Below are 26,561 nucleotides of genomic sequence, written 5' to 3'. Positions count from 1 at the left end.
GCCATGGCCGTGAGAGATCAGGAGCCGTGAAAACCACAGGCCTCTCACAGCCCAGTCCCACAGCTTCCACCTGTCCCCCAAGACAGGACAGAGGCACGACAGCACCAGCTCTGGAGGAAACTGTCACAGAGACCCACACTCTCTCCCTTGCAGTCAATGCCAAGGCTGCAGCTGCCACCGCCGGGAGGGCTCTGTGTGCCCTGCAGCCACCTCCCCTCGGCTCTGGCGAAGACAGGGGTGCCGCCCCAAAGCCCGCCCGCACCCTCCTGTCCTTGGTGGATGCTCCAGAAATGGGCACCAGCCACGTCCAGACACGCCGGAGCCTCTGAAAGGACAAGCTTAGACAGGAGCCTGCGGCCAAGGACAGGGCGCTGGCTGCATACCCACTTTGACACCCCAAGTGAGTCTAGGCAGGACTTGGGCTGTCAAAGGCATCCCTACAAGCCTCACCTCACAGAGGTGAACCCCTTCCTAACAGCGGCACTCTCCCTGGCTCTACACGGGCTCCTGGTCTTTGGCTGGAAGGTTCCTGAAAGCACAGAGATGTGGGTCAGTCCCCAGGACAGTGAATGGAGGCGGGAGGGGCAGGTGGAGAAAGGTCGGCAAGGGGCTAAAAGTAGACAGTGTCGGGGGACCGAGTACTGAGAGAGACACAGCGTCCTCAAGGCGGGGAGCCTGCTGCCTGATCCACTGTACATGGGCAGTTCGGGTGGGGTCTGTCAGGAGTCACCCCCGAGGCCTGGCATGACCAAGACTAATCTAAGCTGGAGAGGTCCAGGTCAAGTTCAGAGAAAAATAATCACCCAGTTGGAGACTTTCCCCAAGAGCATTGTTCATTGTCATTTCCTTCAAAAATATAGTGTGAGTATCTTTCTATCATATGGGGCTCGTGTCCCAGAAAAGATGCTTAACTTTCAATAACACATGGTCTAACCAAGATAAACAAAACTTTGACTCTAAACAAAGCTTGGCATTCTCTGATACGCTCGAAACTGTGTTATCACCTCTAAAAGTACAGGTGTATATCGCTGTTGACCAAAGGGGTTCAGAAGAAGATTCACACTGAGTGAGAGGGAGTCTTGCACACAAATGTCCAACGTGAAAAAAAGAGGATGCAGTTATGTGCATACGTATCGATTATTATCAACATGGGATTTTAGTTTACATTTCCTGCAGTGTTTCTCTTTCGTATCCTGAAATAGTCATAAAATAGTGTCTTAAGTCTACGGCATCTTTGTATTGATTCTGGAGCCCGACTTCTGGGTTCAAAGCTAGGCTTTATCACTTACTAGCTGTGTGACCTTGACTAACTTACTTACCCTCTCTGTGCCTAATGTCCTCATACACAAACGATACTGAGTACAATCAGCTGGCATATGTCCAACAGCTAGAACAGTACGGGCCACACGGTAAGTGCTGTGTTCAAGATTAGCTCTTATGATCATTAAGAATTACAACGTTTCATCATTATTTCTAAAAGGGGAGACGGGGGGAGCCTGGGTGGCTCTGTCGGTTGAGCGTCCGACTTTGGCTCAGGTCATGATCTCGTGGCTCGTGAGTTCGAGCCCCGCGTCGGGCTCGGTGCTGACGGCTCAGAGCCTGGAGCCTGCTTCTGCTTCTGTGTCTCCCTCTCTCTCTGCCCCTGACCCACTCTCATTCTGTCTCTGTGTCTCTCAAAAATAAATAAACATTAAAAATAAATAAATAAATAATAAAAGTGGAGACGGGAGGACAGTCAGTGAGACTTCTCAGAGACGGTGACACTGGGCTGGAATATGAAGACGTAGGAGTTAGACAGGGATGGAGGGAAGAGGTGACAGAAGGGGTCCCTCTAGGAGGTACAGCACCTGCTCAGTGTCAGAGAAGGCAAGGGATATAGAACACGGCATGTTTGTGTTCCAATTCCCACATTGGAGACCTTCCCAAGTGCTCTGTTTTGACTGTTCGGTCAGGACAATCCCAGCATCCTTAGCACACAGTGCATGCATAGTAAATGTGGGATAAATGAACCAGCCCAACACGGGGACTAGACCCAGAGGCTCAGCTGGGGGCACTGGTCCAGCTCCCGTCGGGCACAGCGGAGCGTTAGCGTCAGCCGTGGGCGAGCTGTGTCTCTGGGACAGATTGCACGAAAGGGGTCCACTCATTTCAAGTACCTTGGGAGACGGTCTGGCGGGCTCCTCGCCCAGGAGTGGGCGGTCGGGACGGGCACCCACACATCACCGGACCGCTGGCCGACGCGCTTCTTGGCCGGAGGTGCCCCAGCCTGTCCCGTCGTGTCTCTCACTCCTGGCCCGGCGCCCGGCAGACGGTTGGCGCTTCATGCGTGTTAGCGGGAAGAATGAAAAATGTTCGAGAGGCCTGTCCTCCCGAGGACGGCCAGCGGGTGCCTGGAGAACTGAGTGATGTGGCTACTGGCTGATTAACCCGAGAGAGTCACTTAGCTTCTGGGGGCCTCGGGGTACTCTTTACGAGTAGCATGGGGTGCAACAGGGCACGAGCTCTGGGGCCACGCTTCCCCAGCCAGCTGCTGGCTGGGTCGCTTTAGGGAAGTTGTTCAACGTCCCTGTGCTTTGATTTCTGTATCTATGAAATGGGGAAAACATCAAGAATACCTCCCAAACGAAGGTTGGATTTGTTTAGTGCATGCCGAGTGACAGTGACAGTATCTGGCCAATGGCAAGTGCTCAGTGTTTGCCATTGTTATTGCTAGTTTTGCGAATTCTCCCAAACTAGCCCAGGGGCTGTGCATCTCAGTTACCCAGGGGACTTAACGGTAGGTGAGGGAACAGAGCAGCCAGGACCGCAAGCAGCATCCCCATCACTGCAGCCAGAGTGTGGCTCTTGTCCTCTTGTGAGGAGGCTCTGGGGGCTGGGGCCCGGGCGGGAGCCCCCAGAGGGGCAGGGAGGGTCCCCAGGGGTCTTGCCCTAGTTTGGAGAGGTTGTGTGGACATTCGCTCGTCTGTCCCGTGGCTGGTGTACAGCGTGTTCCTTTCAGGACAGCCCCAGGGAGAAAGACCACCACCGGATGCCCTGTGTGCACAGGCTCCTGTCCCCACGTCAGCACAAGTCACGGAGAAAACCCAGCGTCAAGCCAACCACAGCCCGATGCTCCTTCTCAGAGGCTGGCACCTCGGGTCTGTCTTCCGGAAGGAGAGCCCAGGCTCAATTAGCCCACCTACAGCACTGAGGGTGCCGCCTTGCTGCGCCGGACCCCCAGGCCGTTGTCGGCCTCGCAGGAGTAGTCTCCAGAATGTTCTGCGGTCAGAGAGAGGTTGAGGGACGCTCCTCCTCCAGAGGGGGTTGAGCTGTTTCCCAGGGGGACGTCCTCATGATAAAACTGGGACAGGAAGGGGGAAGAGCCCCTCTGGGCCCCACAGCAAAGCTCCACCCTCCCCCACATCCCAGTCCCCTTCCACGGCCTGGGCCCCGGGTGCCCTGAAGGTGAGGACGGGGCGGGACTCTGGGACTGGGGGACCCGGGGTCTGGCGGAGGGGACCCCGGTGCTGGGCAGAACCCCGCAGCCGCCCCAACACCCGAGCTCACTGACCGCACGTGGATTGGCCTCCCGGCAGGCCTGTCCAGGGACACTTACTGCCACGGCAAGTTTCCACGCCTGTGCTGCCCAGTGTGGCGGCCCTGGCCACACGTGGCTTTTGGGTGCAGAAATGTGGCGAGTATGAATGAAGGAGCGAGCTTGTACATTTTGATTCAGTTAGGGGTGGCCAGCCCAGGTGACTCATTGCTGTGGGGACCCGCCCGGTCACTGACCCTCTCCCTTCTTTCTCTGCCATAACAAGCCGTTGAGCCCGCTAAAGCAGCTGTTCGTTCTGCAAACTCTGCCTTTGTCGGGAAGGGTGAGCTCTTTGTAGCTGTGGTCCCCACGGGCACCTTGAAATGTCCTCACGACCCAGGGTTCCTGAACCCCGTTTGAGAAGCTCTGGCTGACGTGCCGTGGTGACGGTTGAGGCGACGGTTGAGGTGACGTTCACGGCCCTCCCGGGCAAGCTGTGCAGGAGTGACTCCGGAAGGCTCCGGAAGGCGGGGAGCTCCCCTCTGCTCCCCGGGAACGCTGACGGCTCCTCCCCAGCCTCTGCCACTGGCAGCCTGCACGGCCTCTAGAGTGTCCCCACGGGCACAGGAGAGTAGACGTAAGAGAAGGGTGGCGGCCATGCTGAAGTCCTGTGATGCTCGGTCTCTGGGTCACCGTTCCAGTCCCGACACCCCCGCAGACATGAGAGGGGTTCAGGATGGCATCAGGACCTCTCTGGGACAGACTCCTGTTCCCATCTGATGGGAAAGAGGGAGCTGAGGTCCCAGTGATGTCCCCACTCTACCCTCCCCTTGCCGGCCCTGTTGTCCCTTTCCACAAAACTCACTCCACACGTGGCTTTGGGATCTCTGGCTCCGTTTCCAGACACAAGCAGCCAAGGGCTCTCCTGCTACTGCTCCCCCCTCCACCCCACAGCCCTGCTTCACACACGCAGTCACACAAACATACGCGGGGGGGGGGTTAGGACCGACGACACTTCCTACCAAATTCTTGCAGAAAACTGTAAAACAGTGTGGGGCCTCCGTGGACCATAACGCTCCGTGCGGAATGATTCAGACGCAGGGCAGCCAGCTGAGCAGGTGTGAACCGGCTTCTTTAATTTGATGGCGGCTTTTCTCGAAGACAGGTGGCTCCTCTCCTGTCATCGCCACGTCTGATGTTACCGCTGTCCCTTCTGGTTCTGCTGATGGTGGCAGGCAGTGGTCAGGGCGGGGGGAAGGGGGAGGAGCTGGGAAGGCCTTGTCTGTGCAATCTTGCTCAAATTTCAAATACGGCAACCATCACAAGCCTAATCACCACCCGTGTCGTCATCCTCAGAGCTAGTGTGAGCACCCGCTCAGCCACGTACCGGGCCCAGTATCCCGCTCTGGCCCCACAGAGTCCCTATTACGTGAGATGATATTATGGCCCCCATTTCGGGACATCCTCCGGGCTAATCACCACCGCTTGCGCCCCTCTGTCACTCAAGAAGATGTGCGACGCCTGGCGGGTTTCTTTGGACTCTGGAGGCAACATCATCCTCGTTGAAGTGCGTCTGTCTTCCCCAATCGTCATGAAGCCCATGAGGCCTTCAGGTTTGAGCGAGGCCCAGGGCAACAGAGGTTGCCGCAAAAGCACCGATTGCCACAGAAGCTGCTCAGCCACTTGACACGTGGGAAACAGCAGATCTCGTGTCCCCCGACGCGACAAGCAGGGGCACCGCGTGGGTCTCCGAGGAGCCAGGACAAGAGAGTTAGGGCATGGGCTCCTCGGATTCTGCAGCAAACTATATTCCCTTTGGAGGTAAGGCACCCAGTTTGCCGCTGGGTCTTACTAGAATGTAATGCTCGGGGAGGGGCCATCAAGGGACGAGGCGATCCGGACTTCTCATCATGAGCAGAGTCTCCCATGACCACAAGGCTGAGCGCGCACAGCACGGGCCCCTCTGCAGGGGGAGGTCATATAGACCAAAACCCTGGGCTCAGGGCTCATTTGGCACATGTGTTACACGAGCGGGTTGCCAGACCTCTGCTGCCTTTCCTCTCCTCCCGCGGCCCAACCTATGGCCTCGTGTAGAACTCTGTGTCAGCGGTGAGCTGAGGAAGAAACGCGGGGCTGGTTTCGCAGGTGTTCGTGCACGTGGTGTTCGCATCGGGGCAGGCGGCCTGCTGTACACGATGAGGCGGCCAGGACCCTTCCAGGAAGCAGGTGACGCAGGAGACCCTTCCGGGGGTCAGCGTTTCCGGGTGTCTCATGTGTCACCTTCTCCGTCAGTCTGATTCAAACCCAAGTGAATTCCGGTGACTCCATCCGATGGCCGAGCTTCCCCGCACTCACCCCCCCTGGGCCGGGAGGGAGCCCGAGGCCGCAGCACCAACACACGGCCCGCAGCAGCCTGTCCCCCTTCGCAGAGCCTGCGAAGAAGGGCTGAGGTCTCACAAATGGACGGTTACACAAACAGGAGAATTTCAGATGGTGGGAAATTCTGTGAAAGAAACAAAATGGGAACTGAGATGCGTAGGCAGACAGATGAGCAGTTGTTAATAAATTTGAGGGTTTGGTACGTTCCAGACATTTCCCAGCCCTTCGCACTCATTAACTCCTGTAATCCTCACCAGGACCAGAAGGCGGAGGCGCAGGGAGCCCCAGCAGCCGGTCCAGGGACACAGACGGCAGGTGCGGGGTCTGGCTGGCTGCGGGGGCAGGTTCCCGCCAGGTTCCCACAGCGTGCTGCCTTCTGATTCCAGTATGGTCTTGACCTTCCCGATCAGTATTCTCTTTCCCTCTCTCTCTCTGTCTCTCTTTTACTTTCTCAAAAATAAATAAAACAAAATGTTAAAGAGAGAGAGAGGGAGGGAGGGAGGGAGAGAGAGAAGAATGCTTACTCAGCAAACAGGGCTGGAACAAGTGCATTTTGCAGGAAAGAAACTGAACATTTCCCCCGCGCTCTACGCACACGAAAAATGAACTTTAAATAGTGCATAGGCCTGAATTAGATGCGAAAACTATAAAATTTCTAGGAAAAAAATAGAAGAGAATCTTTTGACCTCGGGGGTATACTTTCTCAGATAGGAAACACAAAGTAGACTCCTAACATTAAAAAGTTGATAAATGGGACTTCATCAAAGCTACAAACTTTGGTTCTTCAAAAACTACTGTTAAGAAAATGAGGGGCGCCTGGGTGGCTCAGTCGGTTAAGCATCCGACTTCAGCTCAGGTCATGATCTCGTGGTCCGTGAGTTTGAGCCCTGCGTTGGGCTCTGTGCTGACTGCTCAGAGCCTGGAGCCTGTTTCGGATTCTGTGTCTCCCTCTCTCTCTGCCCCTCCCCCGTTCATGCTCTGTCTCTCTCTGTCTCAAAAATAAATAAACGTTAAAAAAAAAAAAAAGAAAATGAATAGCAAGCTACAGACATAGAGAAGATATTTGCAACTTGCAAATCAGACCAGACTTGGAAAAACAACTCTTGCAATTCAATCATAAAAGGACAAGGAACCCAACAAAGAAGGGGTAGATGTGGACAGACCCTTCTCCGGAGAAGATGTGCAGAGGGCCAGTAAGGACTTGGGAAGACAACGGAACCACGGGTCACCAGGGAAACGGAAGCCACAAGGACATCACGCCACACTACCGCACATCCTCCTTGCAATGGCTCAAGCGAGAGACTGCAAAGGCCAAGAGTTGGCAAGGGAGCAGAACACCTATAACTATCAGCTCTCACGGGGGCATGAAATGGCGTAGCTGTTTGGAAAAGAGTATTCGAACGTTAAACACGAATCTACCTACCATGTGACTCAGCAATTAGACTCCCAGGTGTATACAAACGAGCCGCGGAAACACGTCCACACAAACACTCGTTCGTGAATTTTCATGGCAGGTTTATTTTTCATAATGAAGAACAAAACAGTCCAAATGTCCATTTACAGACATGAATGGACAATGAATGAACAGACAATGAATGGAATATTCCACACAGTGGAATATTATTCAGCAGCAAAAAGGAATGTGTTGTGGCGATTTGAAACAATGTGAATGAATCTCAGAATTCTTTTGCTTGGGGAATGAAGCCAGGCGCAAAAGAGTATATACTATACGATCCTATTTATGTAAAACTTTAGAAAAATACGCTCTAATCTACGGTGCTAGGAAGCATCTCGTGATGCCCTGGGTAGTGAGGGAGATGTTTGGGATCTTGATTGTGGTGGTGGTTTTGTGGATGTATACAACTGTCAAAACATCGAATTGTATACTTTAGGTATGTGTGATTTATTGTGTATAAATTGCTCTTCAAGACATTTGTAAATACATAAAATCAATATAATGCAAAGAACGAAAATAATGTCTTAAATCTTGATGTCTCCCACGTTACCTTCTTGACTGCTTGGACGCATGATTTCCTCTTGGATGTTCTCCTAAATATTCCTCAGAGTCTCCCTGACTGCTCACAGGTACTGTTGGTCCTCAGTTTGAGGACCTGGACAAGGGGTTCTGCAAGGAAGGTCCGCATCCCCTCAGAACTGTTCTGTCCCCCTGCCGTCCTCATGTCTCGCTGGCATCGCTGATCCTGTCTGCTCGAGTGGCTGTCATCATAGTGGGTACTCATACTGTGGACATGCCCTCCTGCAGAGTGACTCTTACTGGGCCCGGGATGCTGCCTTGATGCTCCCTTTTGTCACCACTCTTTTAGATGGGTTTCCCACAGCTGGCACCTCATGGCATGTCCTGCCTTTCTTATATGGCTTTATTCTTCCCGCAGCCCCAAGTTGGGGGGCATTCAGAGCAAGATTGAAGCGTAGACACAGATTTCACCTGGATTTCTTGCTCTCTTTAAAGGCCAGGCATACGTTCTAGATAGCATTTTGTATCTGATGATATGGAAGTAAGACATCAAGTTCCCCTTTCATAATAAAAATATGTATTTCCTGGCACCTGGGTGGCTCACTCAGTGGAGCCATGTGACTCGATCTCAGGGTCATGAGTTCAAGCCCCATGTTGGGTGTAGAGCTTACTTAAGAAAAAACTTAAAAAAGAAAATTAAAAAAAAAAAAAAGAGGGGCGTCTGGGAGGCTCAGTCGGTTAAGCGTCTGATTTTGGCTCAGGTCATGATCTCGTGGTTCATGAGTTCAAGCCCACGTCGGGCTCTGTGCTGACAGCTTGGAGCCTGGAGCCTGCTTTGGATTCTGTGTCTCCCTCTCTCTCTGTCCCTCCCCTGCTTGCACGCTGTGTCTTTTTCTCAAAAATAAACATTAAAAAAATTTTTTTAAATATGTATTTCTTCTTTACGAAGGACATTACTTTTGTCCCTCAGCAAATTAGCTCGCCAGCTGATTTCTTAAGGCTAAGATTGAAACCTCAGACTGGACTGCATTTTGCTGTCTGTTACACTTCCTGTTGTCCAAGCTTCTGACGCCCGTGGGGGAAAAGAATAACATCTGAAATACACTTATTACTTTTTATTCTTGAGTTATTTCAAAGGTTTGCAAAATGTCACTGTGCTGTTTACTTAACGTCATAAACAAGGGGGGGTGTAAAATCCACGCTGCCCATAAGTTGTATCAGTTCATACACATCCGTCGTCAGTGAGTGCGCTAGCTTGCTAAGGCCTCTTGTTTTCGTGGCTGCGAACAGTTCAGCGTCACCCCAGGTGATACAGGCTAACAACTCCAGCTATCCCTTACGAACACAAGTGACTCCAAGCGACTCTGCCCCTTCTCCAGAGACTTAAGCACCCATGGCATGCTTTTTTTTGTTGCAGACTTTGAGTCTGGAGCTCTCTCTCGTCCAGCAAGAGAGCAGACACAGAAATGATAACGAGAGAGGCTGATGTCCGGGCGGAGAGAAGAACCCCGAGTAAGGGTCCTCGCTCCGTATTTATTAGGGTCAGAAGGCTTACATACGTGATGGATGTGCAGAAAGAAACGATAAAACAGTAATTGTTAACTCACGTGTGTGAGAGAGAAGGGGTTTCGAGGGTATGCGGTGTTAGGGCTTAGGGTCAAGACAGATGGACATCTGGGCGCCCAGCAGGTGGCCCTTTACTGCAGGCACCGTTTCTGTTTATCTTAACTTTTCTAGGGACTAAGATAAGTGAGGCATGCCGCCTCAGGCTTAACGAGCCATCTTTCTCGCTGGCTAACGTGGGGCGCATTCGCCCTGCGGTGGCGGCCTTCCACCTCTACCTGTTCGCGGACGCTTTCGTCCTGTGGAAGCGGCTTTCTGCCCCAAGCCTTGTTAACCCATTGGTGCAAGCTCAGAGAATTCTCCAACTTATCCCCCACACGTGTCCAATGTTTCTTCAGTTGTAGACATTCAGTGCTTGCTAGGCCCTGGAAGAATCGAGCGGGAGCCGGTGGGCAGAGGGAGGGTGTCTCCCGTGGGCCCAGGACTGCCGTGCCTGCTCCCTCCTCTGCCGGCTCAGGCCATGCGGGCTTCGCCTGCTGAGTCGTGAGAGTCGCCAGCTCCACTGGGCTTCCGGGGTTGGTGGTCAGGCCTCTGGAGCCTCCAAGTAGGATGTTGAACAATTAGACGGTGGAATTCAGCTGTTATGGGTACGGGGGAAGTTTGATGTTGTGAGAGAGGAAGGGTCTTGAAGACCACAGACTCTGTGTGGGTTGCGGTGTGTGTCCCATACCTGCATCTATCTTTTTTTTAAATTTTTTTAATGTTTATTTATTCTTGAGACAGAGACAGAGCGTGCACAGGGGAGGGGCAGGGAGAGAGAGGGAGACACAGAAGCCAAAGCAGGCTCCAGGGTCTGAGCTGTCAGCACAAAGCCCGACGTGGGGCTTGAACTCATGGACTGTGAGATCATGACCTGAGCTGAAGTCGGACGCTCAACCGACTGAGCCACCCAGGCATCCCCGAATCTTATTCATTAAAAAAAAATTTTTTTAACGTTTATTTTTGAGACAGAGAGAGACAGAGCATGAGCAGGGGAGGGGCAGAGAGAGAGGGAGACACAGAGTCCGAAGTAGGCTCCAGGCTCTGAGCTGCCAGCACAGAGCCCAACGCGGGGCTCGAACTCACGGACTGCGAGATCATGACCTGAGCCGAAAGCGGACCCTCAACCGACTCAGTCACCCAGGTGCTCCCGAATCTTATTCAGTAATATCAGCATCAGCATCATCACTTACCATCTGTCTACCTAAAAAAGGAAGCAAGGTGTTTGGAGCAAACTGTTTATTCAGAGATGGTGCATTGAAGGCTTTTGATCATGCTTGGAACACGTGGCCATTGATTGTGCCCTCGTGATCCCGGCTAGACGATCCCTCCTTCCTCCTCTGCTCCTCGGGCCCAGGAGGTGAAGGCCCAACTGCCCTGCCTTCACATGTGTCTCTACTGTGAAAACGTGTAGCATTTACTGAAATGCTGCCCCTTCTGTTCCCACAGAACACCCAGACTCAGTCACGGAGCAGTGGGACGGATCTTCCACCCAGCCTCCCAGACGGAAGGTGAGTGGTTGCAGAGAATGGGGAGAAGGCATCTGGGGGCCGCCCTGGGTATGGGGCTAGTGGTCCAAGGCCAGCGACGTGCACGGGACGTTCTCATAGCCTTCTGCGGCCTCCTCACGGTCCTGCCGTGCAGGGTCGTAGGGGTCTGCCCTCTTCACCTCTGAATAGACGATTGCAGGTTCCTGGTGGAAAACCTACAAACAGTAAGTACCCAAGGACTGGTGAGGAAGAGCAGAAGGGAGAGAGAGCCAGAAAAGGGGACCTACCTCACCCTTCTGATGTGTCCTTGGTGAATGTGCTGTTGGGTGGGAGGAGGAAAGAAAAGTATTAGACTGCGGGTGACAACTTAACAAGCCCCTCATGATGCACTTAAGTCTTTCCTCTGCTGCCTGAGCTGTTGACTGTTGGCTCTGCTGGATTCCTCCCAGCCTCAGACAGAGCATCCCTTCCCCACACACTGATAAAGCCTTTCCCCTGCCCATCAAATGCCCAGAGTGGCTTCCCGGAGTTTCTTTCTTTCTCCACTGCTCATCGCTCTGGCAAAGTGGGTCCCTGCCCCCGTCCCACACCCACTCAGGGCCTCTATGGCCACGCTGATTAGGGGAAGGTGGCACGTGTGGTTTAGTCTGTACGGGGAAAGTGGAGGAGGCTGGAGAGGGGGTTGGCATCCTAAGGCCACACGGCAAATTCCCAGTGGAGATTCGCGGTGAAGCCTTAAGAAAACTCAGTGTGTGCGTCTCTTCTATCCTTCCAAGGGGTCCTCAGGATCTCTTTCTTGTATTTATTCAGCCAATATGCTCAGTGGGCAAGAACCTTTTTAAAAAAAATTCTTTTTAATGTTTATTTATTTTTGAGAAAGAGAGAGAGGCACAGAATTGGAAGCAGGCTCCAGACTCTGAGCCGTCAGCACGGAGCCCAATGTGGGGCTTGAACTCACAAGCTGTGAGATCATGGCCTGAGCTGAAGTCGGACGCTCAACCCACTGAGCCACCCGGGCGCCCCCACAATGACCTTCTATTAAGCACTGGTGAGCCACAAGGGCAGAGAAATGAACCCATATGCTCAAAGAGCCTATAATTTTTAGGGGGAAAAATGGGCGTGGAAGAAATGCATCAAGTATTATGCGCACCAAGACCAAGGTACAGACTCAACTCTGTTGCTGTTGCAGAGGCTGGACACAGGGAGGGCTGACAGAGGCACCGTGAGTTTCTCAGTCAAACCTGAACTATGTCTTGACGTGGGAGCAGGGCTCACCGGGTGCACTAGGCGGGGGTAGGGATTTTCCAGGACAAATAAGACACGTGAGCACCGAAGCATGTGACAGCCCAGTTTGATAAGGAAAACAGCAAGGGTCTGCGAGACGAGAGTAAGAACAGAGCTTCGAGGAGGCGGGAGGCAAGGGTCTGGCTTTGGAACGAAAAGCCTCTGAGGCAGTTACTCTAGGAAGGGTGTGATCGGCCGTGGGATCTCAGAGGGATCGTGCTGGAAACCGAGTGCTGGGGGCCCGGGGAGGAGATCAGGAATAAAGAGACCAGTTAGGAGAATGATGATCGTCTACACCTTAGGTTATGAGCGGCTTATGCCAGCAATTGCTGGCCATGCGTCCTTTCAAAAAATATTTGAAGAGGCCCACACTTTTCTAAGCATTGAACTAGATGCTACTGATACATTAGTAAAAAATGACAGCGTCTGTCCTCAGAGACTTTATCGGGTTCCGGTGGTAGTGCATACAGGTAAGCGGGAAGGGACGCAGTCCTATAACAGCAGCACGAGAGGAACAGATGATGCCTGCCTTCCGAGTCGCACTACTCGGGTGGCCTGACCAGAGGCCCCTTGCGGATCCGCTCGCACGCTGCTGCCTCCCCTCTGCATGTCGCGAAGAGGTCTCACCTGGACTTCCTTCTCTGTGCTGTCTGATCCAGATCTGGGAATAAACCAGGTCGTCATCGCCAGGACTGACTGTGAGAGAGGAGACCATAGCCAGTTGTAGTCAAGAGCCCACGTTCTAGATTCTTCTCAGCCACCAAGTTCATAACCGTCTACTGTCTCGGACACAGTGCCGGGAATGTCATTTTAAAACTGAATGTGACTCTGCGGTGTCTGGGTGACTCAGTCGGGTAAGTGCCCGACTCTTGATTTCAACTCAGGTCATGGATCTCACGGTCCATGAGATTGAGTCCCCATGTAGGGCTCTGGGCTGACGGTGTGGATCCTGCTTGCGATTCTCTCTCTCCCTCTCTCTCTCTCTCTGTGTCTCCCCTACTCGTGTGCTCTTTCTCTCCCAAAACAAACAAATAAACTTTAAAACTAAATGGCGTGTGGCTTGGCCACGGGCTGTCGCTCAGTCTGTCCTCCCAGCCTGGCTCGTCCCTGGAGCCCTGAGTTCCTTGGGGAACCCTCACCGTTGCTGTACAAGGGCTGTAGCTCCATTAGGGCTGGCCGGCTCAGACTGGGTGGGCTGTGGAGGGCCTGTGCTGGAGGGTCTGGGCCAGGAACGCTCCCGATGTTCCTTGGGATTGCCCCTGTGACAGACGGGGAGAGGCACAAGGGACAGAAGCATTGGCGGATCATACCGAGTCTCAAGGAAGCCAGCGTCCGGGAGGAGCCCAGCGCGGTTCACGTAATAAAATCACGGCTGCTTGCCAGAGTCTGCGTGGCTCCCTCAAGAAAACCCAGAAGGCACGTGATGCCAGATGCAACCCAAGGCAGCATTGCAGAAAAGGTGGACAGAGGCAAGGTCAGAGGGCGAAAGTGCACCGTCTCAAGGTCTTTCCGACACACGAAACACTAGTATTTGCCTAACTTCCTATTGTTCTCAAAATTTTAAATGCTTAGACGTTGACACACAAAGACTTTTGCGTTCCCATAGAACCTGACCTTGGTTTTTTGTAAAAGGTCCCTTTCAATGTTCCAGCTTGTGTTACAATAATCTCCCTTTCCTATAAGGTAGCCCGAAGGCTCTATGGGAAAAAGGTTGTTTTTTTCCCCCCAATTTGATTTCCTTCCGTGATTAATATTTTGAATTTAACACCGATAGCACTCAAAAATGATGTGCTGAGTGACTGCGTACTGGAGGACTGAGCCGGGGAAAGAGTGAGGCGCCAGGTGAGCCGAAAGAGGGTGCCATTAAGGTGCCAGTGGTCAGCTCTCTGCCAGAACACATTTAAGGAAATAGATTAACATGGATAAGCAAATGACACGTAGGTCTAAGTGAGTAGCATCCACAAATACGACTGAAAGCGGCTTTCGCGAATCCCATTTATGGATTTCATGAGAATTTGAAAAGGTTAATGAGAAGTCCAGTCAACTATCTTTGAATGCACATAATTCTGTGCCCCTATCTTGTGGGCGTAAATAAATCATGCAGATGTTGTCAACACAAGAAGCAGAGACCTCCCCTGGGTGCTTCAGTGGCCGAAACTCCTCCAGAGAAACAAAGGATCGCTGATGGCGGGTGAGCTGTGTCAGTAATGTGCCCTACTTTAGAATGTCCTTTCCTGGGAATCAGATTCATTCTAGATCTCAGCTACAGTAGATCTTAAGGAATATCCGGCCCCACCCTCCACGTCGTATTACAGGTGAGGAAGGCGGGATCTTGAAAGATAGTTGTCCAGAATCATACCGAGTAACAACAGCGTGCACTCTAAGGAGGTATGGCCAAGCAGCACAAGAGAGACAACTTAGTATTTAACTCTGGGCCTGGTGCTTCCTCACTTCCTCTTTCCTGTCCTGTCTGTGGCCCTGGGGGACAGAGACCGGGAGACAGAGTGCCCCACGGCGTGAATCAGGAGGGCCCCCATAACAAGCTCAGAAGTCTGTGTCCCTGGGGCCCTGGCAGACCCAACCCACTGTGGGTACATACTGTTTTCTCCACACCCCTTTTTCTCTTTCACTTGGCTGATTCCAACTTATCTTTCTTCCGCCAGGACTTTGCCTGGTCCCAGCAAGCTGTATGAAATGACCTCTCTCTCCACACATGGAGAGCCCTGCCATATTAGAATGGCTGTATTGGATGGTAATTACCCATTTGTATGTTTCCCTCGATCTCTCCACCATGAAAGAGTGTGTTACTTGAGGCTGCAAGCTGTCTTAATTACTTTGGTATTCTCAGTGGCTAGAATGTCGAAGATATTCAGTAAAGATTTGTGAAACAACTGAGCAAGTTGAAGTATGCACTTTGAGGACTAAAAAAAAAAAAAAAAGACAAGTTGACAATTTTGTAATAGGTGATTCCATGTAAACGTAATCTGGAAGGCTACTCCATCGGCCTTGAAAATACGACAGTTTTCCATCATCACTGAAATATTGAAATCTGTTTGGCCTGCCCCCATGCCAGACTCCTCCCAATTTCCCATCTCTGACCTTTGCCTATTTATCTGTGGCTCTCTATCTGTCTCACCGGGCTTACAGACCACGAGTTATTGCCCCAAGTAAACACACTCATGAAGAATAACTGACTGATGTCTGCAAACCCTGAGTTGAACTGGAGGTGCGTGATCCCGGCTCAAGTCTCCCTCCTTAGAGCAATTGCAGTTCACATCAGTCAACAGCCCACGTCCTCCCTTGCGGGTAGGTTAGCTAAGTCCCACGATGCATCTGTAAGTCAGTTTATCTCTTCATTTTTAAAACAGAAAACAGACCCAGAAGGTGGCTATTTACATAACACAAGCTAATAGCACTGAAGATTTAGGGGCCGGGCACAGTACTAAGCAGCACCACAATGGTAGATACTATTATATTGACCACAAAGAAAGGGTTTGGAGAGGTTAATTTACTTGCCATATAGCAAGTATTTGGCAAGTAACATTACTGGAATTTTCATCCAGGCAGCTCAATCGTAGAGTCATTACATTTGTCGTCGCCTTTGGTAACGGGTTGGGTACACTCAGGCTTAAGGAGCAGAGCTCTTCTCTTTTAGAAAAGTTTGCAAGGGCTGAGCTCCTCCCTGAGAAGACTGATGGATAATGAGAAGGAAGACTTTGCTGTGAGGGAAACACAGCCAGTCAGCCAGATTTTGCAATGAGAAAGGCAGATACCCCCGATTGGTGGACTGTCAGAATGTCTCACTGAGCTCGCTATGTAAAACAACACCTCCTCTAGATCTGGAGGTCAGAAACTCTCGGGCTCCTGTCCCCATGGAGCACGTGAAGCGATGAGTGCTAATCTTGCCTCCCGTGTGTTGTTTGCTGTTGCTTCGACTGAACCAGCTGGTGTTTTGAACACTATCAACTTCGGCAGTAAGGTTTAAATGTCTGCACTTGTAGTATGTTACTAATTAATAAGTGCCACCCACGTAGGTGATGACATCGAACAAGTAGGGCAAGTAGAATGTGTAACCAGCCTTCCATAAGTCACCAGGGTGCAGTGGAGAGAACATGGAGTCAAGGGCTAGGGAGATCCCCAGGTGAACCCCAACTGATGCTTAATAGATACATGAACTTGGAAAGATGACTTCACTTATGAAGTAGCCTCATTTTTCACTCTAATATGGTGATAATAATATTGATTGGATTGAATGTAGTTATGGAACGATTGGGAGAAGTAGACAAGCTATAACATTTCATTTAGTGGGCTCTAAATGAATGACACATTTTATGATGAGTACTGTTGGTGTTAGTGCTCTTATTCCCCTTATATATTAAGAAAAATGAGGGGCGCCTGGGGGGGGGGGGCTCGGTCGGTTGGGCGTCCGACTTCGGCTCAGGTCATGATCTCGTGGTTCGCGAGTTCGAGCCCCACGTCGGGCTCTGTGCTGACAGCTGGAGCCTGGAGCCTGCTTCGGATTCTGTGTCTGCGTCTCTCTCTGCCCCTCCCCTGCTCATGCTCTGTCTCTCAATAAATAAGCATTAAAAAAAATTTAAAAAAATGATATACACGTGTAGTTTTATAGGTAATGTTACTTATGGAAATACTAGGTAGCTTTAAGATATCAGTCATAAGGGGCACCTGGGTGGCTCAGTCGGTTAAGTGTCCGACTTTGGCTCAGGTCTTGGTCTCATGGGTTCGTGGGTTCGAGCCCCGTGTCGGGCTCTGTGCTGATAGCTCAGAGCCTGGAGCCTGCTTCAGATTCTGTGTCTCCCTCTCTCACACAGATTCTGTGTTTCCCTCTCCCTGCCCCTCTCCTGTTCGTGCTTTCTCTCTGTCTCTCAAAAGTAAATCAACGTTAAAAAAATTTAAATATCAGTCATAAAGTGTTGGTGTTATTTTTCATACAAAGAACTGGACAGAGGCTCATTGATTGACATGAAAAGAAGGGTAAAAGGACAATGCTTGACCAGCATCATTAAGAAAAATATGTAAACTTTTTCATTAAAGTTAGATCCAGATATTTTATTTGTTTGTTTGCTTGATTTTCAGTATGAGCCCTAAGAAAAGGAGAACAGAAACATTTGGCCTGATAGAAAAGGAAATGCCATTTTATGCCAAGCAGAGTGGCAGACAGAAAGTAAGGTTTTAGTAAATCCAAAGGACAAAGTATTGAAACTTTACAGGCACCCAAGGCATTGGATAAAAGAGTCCATTAATTCAAAAGTCCTTGATCCATGAAAAATCATGTAGAGAGGAAAAACGCAGTCACAGGAGAACAAAGAAAAAAGGAGGATGGCAGATTTCTTGTAGAAACAAGAAGACAGGAGAGCAACATCGTTGAAATACGGAAAGAAGAAAAAAATCTCAACCTATAATTCTGTGCCAGCAAAAATGTCTTTCACAAGGAATACAAAATAAAGGCTTTTACAGACATGTAAAAGCTGAAATAATTCATCACCAGCAGACCCATACTATTAGAAATGTCAAAAGAAGTCTCTTAGGCAGAAAGAAAATGATACCAGATGGAAATATGGAGATACAAAAAGGAATGAAGGACATTGGAAGTGGTAACTACTTGATTCAATATGTAGGATTCTTAAATTATACTGAAGTCTACTTAACAGGTAAGTGATTATTTACAAAAATAACGTTAATGTAGCTAGGAAGGAAGGAATGGAGGACACAATGGTAATATTCTTATACTATATGTGAAATGATCCCATGTCACTTGAAGATAGACTGTGGTAAGTTAAATATCTATACTATAAACCCAAAACAACCAATAAAGTAAACAAAACAAAGAATTATAAAGTTAATAAACCAATAAAGGAAGAAAATGGAATCATAAAAAATACTCAGTTGTTCGAAAAGAAGGTAGAAAAAAAGAGAAAAGAAAACAAAGAACAGATGGGACAAATGGAAAACAAATAGCAAAATAACAGACTTAGATCTAACCTTATCAACAATCACATTAATGTAAATGGTCTAAACACTTTAGTTAAAAGGTAGAGATTGATGTATTGGATTAGAAAGCAAGAACTAACTCTATGCTATCTATAAAAAAATGCTTTAAGTATAAGGGCACAAATAGATTAAAAGTAAAAAGATGGATAGAGAAATACCATGTTAATAGTACTTACCTTAATATCAAAGACTATTTCAGAGTAAATGATACTAACAGAGATAAAGTTACCATTTCACAAGGATAAGGTAGTCATTTCATCAAAAACACAAACAATATAAACACTTATGCACCTAATAAAAGACATTCCAAATACCTGAGGCAAAACCTAATAGAATGCAAGAAGAGATGGCTAATCCACAATTATAGTTGGCGATTTCAATACCCCTCTTTTGGTAGTTGATAGACCAAGTAGAAAATCAGTAAGGATAGAGTAGACTTTAGCAACACTATCCGTCAGGTTCCCCAACAGACCCATACTGTAATAAATGTGAAAAGAAGTACTTCAGGCAGTGGGGCGCCTAGGTAGCTCAGTTGGTTGAGCGTCTGACTCTTGACCTTGGCTCAAATCATGATCTCATGGTTTGTGAGTTCTAGTCCTGCCTCAGGCTCTGTGCTGACAGCGCAGAACCTGCCTGGGATTCTGTCTGTCCTTCTATCAGTCTCTCTCTCTGTCTCAAAATAAATAAACAAGGAAAAAGAAAGAAGTACTTCAGGCAGGAAGAAAATGATACCATATGGAAATATGAAAAAGAATGAAAAACACTAGAAGTAGTAACTCAGTGGGCATTACCTTGACATCAACTCAGACAAAGGCATGACAAGAAAATAAAGCTATCAGGCAATATCTTTCATGACCATAGATGCACACATTCTTAACAAAATTTTACCAAATCAAATTCAACAATCATGACCAAGTGAAGCTGACTTGAGAAATGCAAGGATGGTTTAACATTCAAAACTCAAAATCTATATCAATTGACTAGAAAAGAAAATCCTATGATCGTCTCAATCAATGTAGAAAAGTCATTTGACAAACATTTTTTCTATAAAAACTCTCAGCAAATTACAAATAGTGGGGACATCCTTAGCCTAATGAAGAACATCTAGAAGGAATCCACAGCTAATATTATCATAATGATGAGACCAAATACTTTCCCCAAAGATCAGGGACAAGACAAGCATGTCTGCTCTCGTCCACCACTTCTATTCAACATTGTATGGGAGGTTGTAGCCAGTGCATTAAGGCAAAAAAAGAAATTAAAGGAACCTGGATTGGAAAGGAAGGAGGAGAACTATCTTTATTTGCAGATGACAGAATCACCTATGTAGAAAATCTGATGGAATCTACAAAACAGAGACTGGAACTAATAAATATGTATGTAGCAAGGTTGCAGGGTACAAGACCCATATACAAAAATCAGTTGTGTTTCTATACAAGTAGCAACAATAAGAAACTGAAATTTTAATTTCATTCTCAGCACCTGTGTTAATTTTATCTGAATTTCACAATATGTGACTGGCATTCAGATATATCTCAGAGTTTATGGTTTGTTGTCTATTTTTTGTTACAAATGAAGACTTTTTTCTTTTTTTATGCCTTTGGTTCTCAGTAAGCTTAGGACCAGGGGTGGAATGGTAAATACCGTTGTAATTTTTAATTGGAAGCAAACTCTGCTACCTGATTTAAATCTTAAATTAAACACATGGAGTAGCAACCTTATTGAGAAATTTATTTGTCACTTGCCTACAGAGTGCCAGTGAGTAGAACAGAGGGTCTAGTATTTGGAAGGGAATAATGACCTTAATGGGATGCATCGCATAAATCCAAATTATCATAGTGATGGCAAAAGTCACAGTGCCAAAGGGCAAGACATAGACACCCACCTGACTTCCTTTGGGTTCTGAAGCGACCCACCAGAGCAGCCGTAGCAGCGAGACCAAGCATGCTTAGCAAGCACCCGATGACTCCCACAGTGATATGGGTTACTTTGTTCTTGCAAAGCCCTACACGGGAAGAGCTATATTTGAGTCCCAGTGGCAAATGTTTTTAATCTAGACAACATGTCGGTGGGGGCTAGAGATCTCTCAGGGAGGGTTTCTCCCGGATTCTGATTTCTCCATTTGGTTGATTATCTCCATGATAATTTGTAATTTTCAAAATAACAGCACATGAGGGTCAGCATCTAAGGTTGAATAGTTCCCTTATCCTTCCCCCATGAAATCAGCACCAATCTCTGGAAGTCCCAAGCCTTGTGTGCATGTTCAAAAACTCTTTGATGCTTGTAGAATTTGTACAGTCTATAGGGAAAAATATTTTCTTGACCTTAACTGTAACCTGGAGGCCAGCTACCCCCAACCCACCTGTGATGTTAAGTGACACCGTCTCGCTGCTCTGAGCCCCCAGGCCATTGTCAGCCCCACAGGAGTAGTTTCCAGAATGTTCTGTGGTCAGAGAGAGGTTAAAAGATGCTCCGCCTCCAAAGGGGGCTGAGGTGTTCCCCAAGATGACATCCTCATGATAAAACCAGTATAAGATCGGGGGAGAACCCCTCTGGGCCTCACAGCGAAGCTCTAACACATCTCCCACCATAGCCTGGGCCACATCAGGGTTGAGGGTGAGGACAGGGTGAGACACTGGAACTGAAAGAGGAAACACAGTTCATTTGCAGTATTGAGTATGCATACTAGATAATAAAGGAAATATCCAGCCTGATTTAGTGGTAGGAACATGGACCTGGGATCAGGAGAACCCAACTAACTTTGAGTCCTGTCTCTGCCCTTTATCAGTTCTATGATCTTGATGTTTTGGAAGTTTTAATCTCTCTGAGTCTCATTTTTACAACATGCATTTAAAGTTAGTAAAGTTGTGCATGTATATAGTTAATAAACAAACATTTGGGGTGCATGTCCAACACTTTTGCCAGTGATGTGGAGTCATGGAAAAATCCAGAGAATGTAAGGGTTTGAGTCACTGGAAGTCATTGCCATATCTCTTTTATCCTGCCATTTTTCCTATGCCCCAGTGCTCCACTCCAGCCCCCAAATGCTGGGCACTTCAGAGTAATCCTGGCTTGGATGAGGGGTCTCCCCTAAGTGGACAAGCACTTTGCTAACTGAAAATGGGAGATGTGAGATGCCTTGGATCCTCCGGCGAGGAAAAATTTTGTTTGGGGATACTGAGAACAACAGATGAAATAGCCTGTCGTTCAAGGAGTCAGAAGGCCACAGAGGTTCTTAGAGTTTGGAAGCCATGAGGAAGCTCTGTAGGTCTGGTTCCCGTGAGTGTCCGTGAGGAGACACGCTGTCTCGTAATCCAGACAGACATGAAGTATTCGGGATGGGATGGGAGTAGTGGAGGAGCACGTGGGCAAGGACCAATCTCGTCATTCGTTCTTGGACAAAGGGATTTGGAGATAAAGCTTTCTATCTGCTGAGCCATCATACATTTGGTATTTTGGAGAGTCTGTGAGCCTCCAGTAGAAAGACTGAGTGGAATACATGGCTGTCAATGACAATGACAGAAGAAATGACTTTCAGAATGTGTGGTCACAAGGAAGAGTCCCAGGAGGTCTCAGGCAGAGGCAGAAGTGGGGAGTTTGCTGGGACGCCACCCCAGCCAAAAGCCTAGAGGGGCCTCTCTGTTTGTGAGAAGACATAATCTGTTCTTAGCTGTGACTGCTGAGAGCATATCCTGCTTACCTGTGATGCTGAGGGACACCATCTTACTGCGCTGAACTCTCAGGCTGTTGTTGGCCTCGCAGGAGTAGTTTCCAGAATGTTCTGCAGTCAGAGAGAGGTTGAGGGATGCTTCTCCTCCAGAGGGGGCCGAGCTGCTCCCCAGGGGGACGTCCTCGTGATAAAACCGGTACAGGATGGGGGGAGAGCCCCTCTGGGCCTCGCAGCGAAGCTCCACCACGTCCCCCTCCACGGCCTGGGATCTGGGCCCCCTGATGGTGAGGACGGGGCGGGACACTGGAACTGAGGGAGACAGGGGGCCGTCAGAGAAGGTCCCTGACACTGTGACACTGTGGTAGATTAATGGCTCCACTCAAGGCCCCTAAAGGTAGACGTGCTCCTTGAGCCATGGGGAGGAATCCTGGATAATTTTTATTTGTTTTCCTTGCTATTCAGTCTTCTCCACAAGAAGCAAGTTGTTTTGACTTTGCATCTTTGCTGTTCCTTGGTTGGCCATTAAATCTTCAAACCTCCGTTCCTTGCTTCCGTCAGAAGATCCTCGTGGCTGACAGAGAGCCTAAACCCCAGTTTGGGAATGGGGCCAAGTGACAGGAATGAGGAACTTACCTCTCGGTGTGATTCTGATCCGTTTACTGAGGACAGGGCCATCCAGGTTGTCGGCCGCACAGTAGTACCTCCCGGCATCCTGCTCCCTCACGGAGGCTATCCGCAGTTCTGCAGACAGGGCGTTCTGGGTCTTCCTGCCCAAACTCCTCTCTGAGCCCTCCCGGTGCCAGGAGAACGTGACAGTTCCTGTGCCCGCAGCTACTGAGCAGATAAGGACGAGGTCTTCTCCTTCAATCAGCTGGCCCACAGGGGGCTGCGTCTCTAGATTCACATCAGACACAGGGACCCCTAGGAGGACAGAGGAGGACACGACAGGGTCTCCATGGCAGGTGTTGCAGGGCCAAGGAGAAGGCTGGTTTGCTGTTAATAAGCCAATAGCAGCAGGTGCAATAGGCAGGGGTCTTTTATTTATTTGTTTTAATTAAAAAAATTTATTTATCTTTGAGAGAGAGAGAAAGACAGAGTGAGAACAGGGCAGGGGCAGAGAGAGAGGGACACACAGAATCTGAAGCAGGCTCCAGGCTCTGAGCTGTCAGCACAGAGCCCGACATGGGGCTGGAACCCATGGACCGTGAGATCATGACCTGAGCCGAAATCAGATGCTCAACCGACTGAGCCCCCCAGGTGCCTGGCAGGGGTCTTTTAAAGGAGGAATTGAGGAATTGATTGTGTACGTGATTATTAAAGGGAGCAAAGCCTGTCCCCCGCACACCAATTCCCACCCTCGGGAAATGTGGGCACGTGCCTATGATCTTCTTTTAAACCTAATGTTGACCACAGTCAAGTTTTATGGACCTTTATGTCTAAGGCATCTCTGATGCATCACCGGACGGCAGAGCAAGTGAGAACACGGGAAGCTTGCGTGGGCTCTGACGTGACTTGATCAGAGCCCAAACCTGTCTCCACAGGTCCCTCCAGCCTCACCTCTCTCTCCCCACATCCTGCTCTGGCTATTCTGGTTTGTGTTTCTCTTCCCCTTTTCTTATGATTTTGGAATAATTTTCGACCAACACATGGACGCACCATAGGGGCTTCTATGGGCTGCATGCGGTCATCAGAGCTTCTTGTTCTTGTTGACCCACAAGGAAACACATCCCGTATGTGTCTGTGGCCCCCACAGGGCTGGGCACCCCACATACGATCAATAACTACTATCACCTAACTCAGAGGAAAGAGAATGCTGCGGGGAAGTTAGGCCAATGCCAAGCACAGGAGAAAAGGGTGGCAGGATGCCTGGCTGTTACTCTCAGGCACGTTCGTGATCCCAGGGGGCAAGACCGACCCCGCAGACACTCACTATGGACACGTATCTGGGATCGTGGGCTTGTTTTCAGGATCCTGGGTATCACCGTCCTCGCTTGGCACCAGTAGGAGGCGGCGCCTTCACTCCACATGGTGGGGATCTGGAGCTCCGGGGAGTTGCTCCAGCCGGCCCCCAGAGCCCGGTGCTCTTTGAAGAAACAGAACTGAAGTCTAGTGTGCGATGTCAGTGGAGGAAGCCAGGTCTCACATGTCAGGGTCATGGGGCTCCCCTCGATGGGCCAGGAGGGGCTGGCTGTCAGCACAGGACTCGGAAACAGCTCTAGAGAGACGAACAAATGTAGTTCCTGGGGCAGTGAGGCTCCGAGCTCCTGGAGAGGTGGACCTGTGCCCTCAGGACCAGAGGTAGGGACCCACGCGGGTGGAGCCACCTCTTGTCTCCCTCCCACGGCTGCTCGGAAGAGGCCGCTCATGAAATCCCCACCGCTGAGCACCCCTCTTCCATCCCACACGCTGGTCCCTTGCCAAGCCCTATTACCCATGGGAGTGTAGCCATTACCTTGAACTTGGATCTTTAAAGGTCTTGAAGTTTCTGTCCATGACATCCCCAAAATATACATCCCAGAAGCAGTACAACGATATGTGCTATCATCGTTGAAGGCTGGATATACTGTGATGTTTGAGTTATAAGAACTTCCAATTTTTTCTTCATTTTTGTAGTAAGTCCTTTCCATAATATCTTCTTCTTCTTTCCCTCGGCATCTCAGAACTACTTTATCTCTTTCAAAGGCAGGGTGTGAGGCCTGGAGGACCAGCCAGTCTGCAAAGAGTGAATGAACATGACATATCCCATCTATTTCTTTCTGCAAAGCCTGCAAAGCTGCAAAGCTCCAGACGTGCCGCCCAGGGGCTTGATTTCAGAGACCCACCCCCTTCTTTCCTCACCAGGTAAAAACTGCACATGCACGGGGTCACTGAGGGAAGATCTTTGGGTCTTGCATCTGTAATGTCCAGACTTGCTTATTTGGAGTTTTCCGGATTGTTTTCTCAAGGGAGTCTCATTGTGATACCAAGATACGTATTCCCAGGCTAGAGAATGGTGATCCTTACAGAAGAGAGTCACTGTCTCTCCTTCGAAGGCTGTGGACCATGGAGGTTTGAGGAGAAGTAAAGCTTTTGGAAGTGCTCCTGAACAGGAAAGAGAAAGGGTCAGGCAGGTGAAGGTGAATGGGACGTGGGTGGAGACCAGGGCTGGTTGCCAGTGGGAGGGGAGCCGACAGGACCCAGGGACCTGCTTGGGGCAGAGTCTGCTCTTCCTTACTCTTTGCCCAGCCTGGGGGTGGGCAGGGGGGTGTCACGGGGGAGAGGTCTCAGGTCCCTGGTGTGGGCTCAGAAAAGCTCAGGAGATGTGACGGGCAACTGGGCAGACACCGTGCTGGCCTCTGGGGGCGGGCTGATTCTGAGATGCTCTTGTCCTCGACATTCCTGCCAAGGCACAGGTGGGCCTGGCTGAATGAGCCTCGGAAGCACTTTCTAGACTCTGACAAACCACTTCCTACTTGGTTGCTCATAATTAATACACACTTTTTCCACTTTCGTTACTTTTAAACCTTGCTTCCCTTGAGATTTCACGGGGAAGGCAACTTCTGTCCGCTCTCCAGCCAAGTCAGACACAATACAAAACAGAGGGATATAAAGAATTGGAATGGAGGGGCACGGGCTGCCTGCGCAATCATCTTTGTGGATAAAACTGTAGCTGACCAACGGGACCAGAAATTGAAGCGGGACAGCCACACAGGCTGCAGCACTTTATCTCTCTGTCCTTCAACGGTGGCTCTGGCTTGAACATACAGGGTGGGGGTAGGGGGTCCTTAGGGAAGAGAGGAGACACGTGGAAGGTTCTGGGCATTAGCCTCCTGCCTCTGCAAATGCTTCTTTCACTCACGTGAGCGGGGAGAGAACTGAAGGCTAGAGAGACCACAGGAGGCTCGGCGCGCCCGCCATGGTCACGGGTGTCACCGCTGATGTTGACCCACTCCCCGCAGCCCCCATGTACGGGGGAGGACCCGTGCCCCGAGAGCAGGGGGAAGAGAGAAGGGAAGACTGACCTGCCGACTGTCGTCCGGGAGCTGTGTGAGAGCCAAGGTGAAAGGTTAGCACCGGGCGATGGGGCTCCTGCCTTTGCACTTAGACTCCACCGTTCCCCGCAGCCCGGCCACGGCTGCTTCTCTGACGCTTCCTCCCATTTCCTGGCCCACATCCCACACCTCCCCAATGCCCCTCCCACCCCACCCCACCTCGCTGCTTGGGCCCCATCCCCCTACTTTCTTCAACCTCTGATGAAACGTTGACTTAAATTCTCAGGAAGGGAGCTATGTTGCTCTGCAGACCTTCCCTCCCTCGCCCGTGTGGGCCCTAACTGTTTATCTGCGCGTTTCGAGGTGTGGTTTGGCAGGGAGAAAGCCCCAGCTTCCCGGGAGCTGGGAGAGGACACAAGGGGGAGGCCTGGGGTCCCACACTTGGCTTGCTCTGGGGGTCTCCGGACGCTGTGGGTCTTTCTGGGCACCAGCTCTACTCGTTTTGCACCTCTTGCTGTGCCTCTGAAGTCCGGTGAGAGCGGAGACAGAAGACTCCCAGGGGTTTGCCCCCCCCCCCCCGGGGTTGTCCCAGCTGGCATTAGGAACGTCGGGCCCCCAGCCCAGTCTGGGCTCTACTCACCCAGGATCAGCAGCAGCCACAGAAGTA

The 26,561-nt window shown here is 50.0% G+C and overlaps 1 protein-coding gene across 1 annotated transcript; it reads right to left on the bottom strand.

The window, feature by feature from the left end:
• Positions 1–9,962: 9,962 nt before the first annotated feature.
• FCRL3 (Fc receptor like 3) lies at positions 9,963–26,132 on the bottom strand. Its single transcript, XM_049635080.1, has 13 exons — positions 26,114–26,132; positions 25,925–26,002; positions 24,762–25,004; positions 24,376–24,636; positions 23,854–24,138; positions 22,557–22,844; positions 21,954–22,232; positions 20,616–20,894; positions 20,139–20,258; positions 13,384–13,503; positions 12,872–12,940; positions 11,248–11,279; positions 9,963–11,175 (listed from the first exon to the last, which is right to left on the bottom strand). Exons 1-13 carry the CDS (start codon positions 26,130–26,132, stop codon positions 11,038–11,040), a joined length of 2,211 nt encoding a protein of 736 aa, XP_049491037.1. The 3' UTR covers positions 9,963–11,037.
• Positions 26,133–26,561: the final 429 nt, after the last annotated feature.

Source organism: Panthera uncia, chromosome F1, assembly GCF_023721935.1.
Source record: "Panthera uncia isolate 11264 chromosome F1, Puncia_PCG_1.0, whole genome shotgun sequence".
In the NCBI taxonomy this organism is placed as follows: Eukaryota; Metazoa; Chordata; class Mammalia; order Carnivora; family Felidae; genus Panthera; species Panthera uncia.
The sequence above is the reverse complement of the archived record's forward strand: the minus strand, read 5'-3'. Positions and strand labels throughout refer to the sequence as shown.

Bases quoted from the DNA above. Each gene is read 5' to 3' on its own strand.
- FCRL3 (XM_049635080.1), bottom strand. The intron at 12,941-13,383 runs GTGAGGGTTCCC...CCTCTCTCACAG, and splicing joins ACAGCCCTTGTACAGCAACG to TCAGTCCTGGCGATGACGAC. The intron at 11,176-11,247 runs GTAGGTCCCCTT...TACTGTTTGTAG, and splicing joins GGACACATCAGAAGGGTGAG to GTTTTCCACCAGGAACCTGC.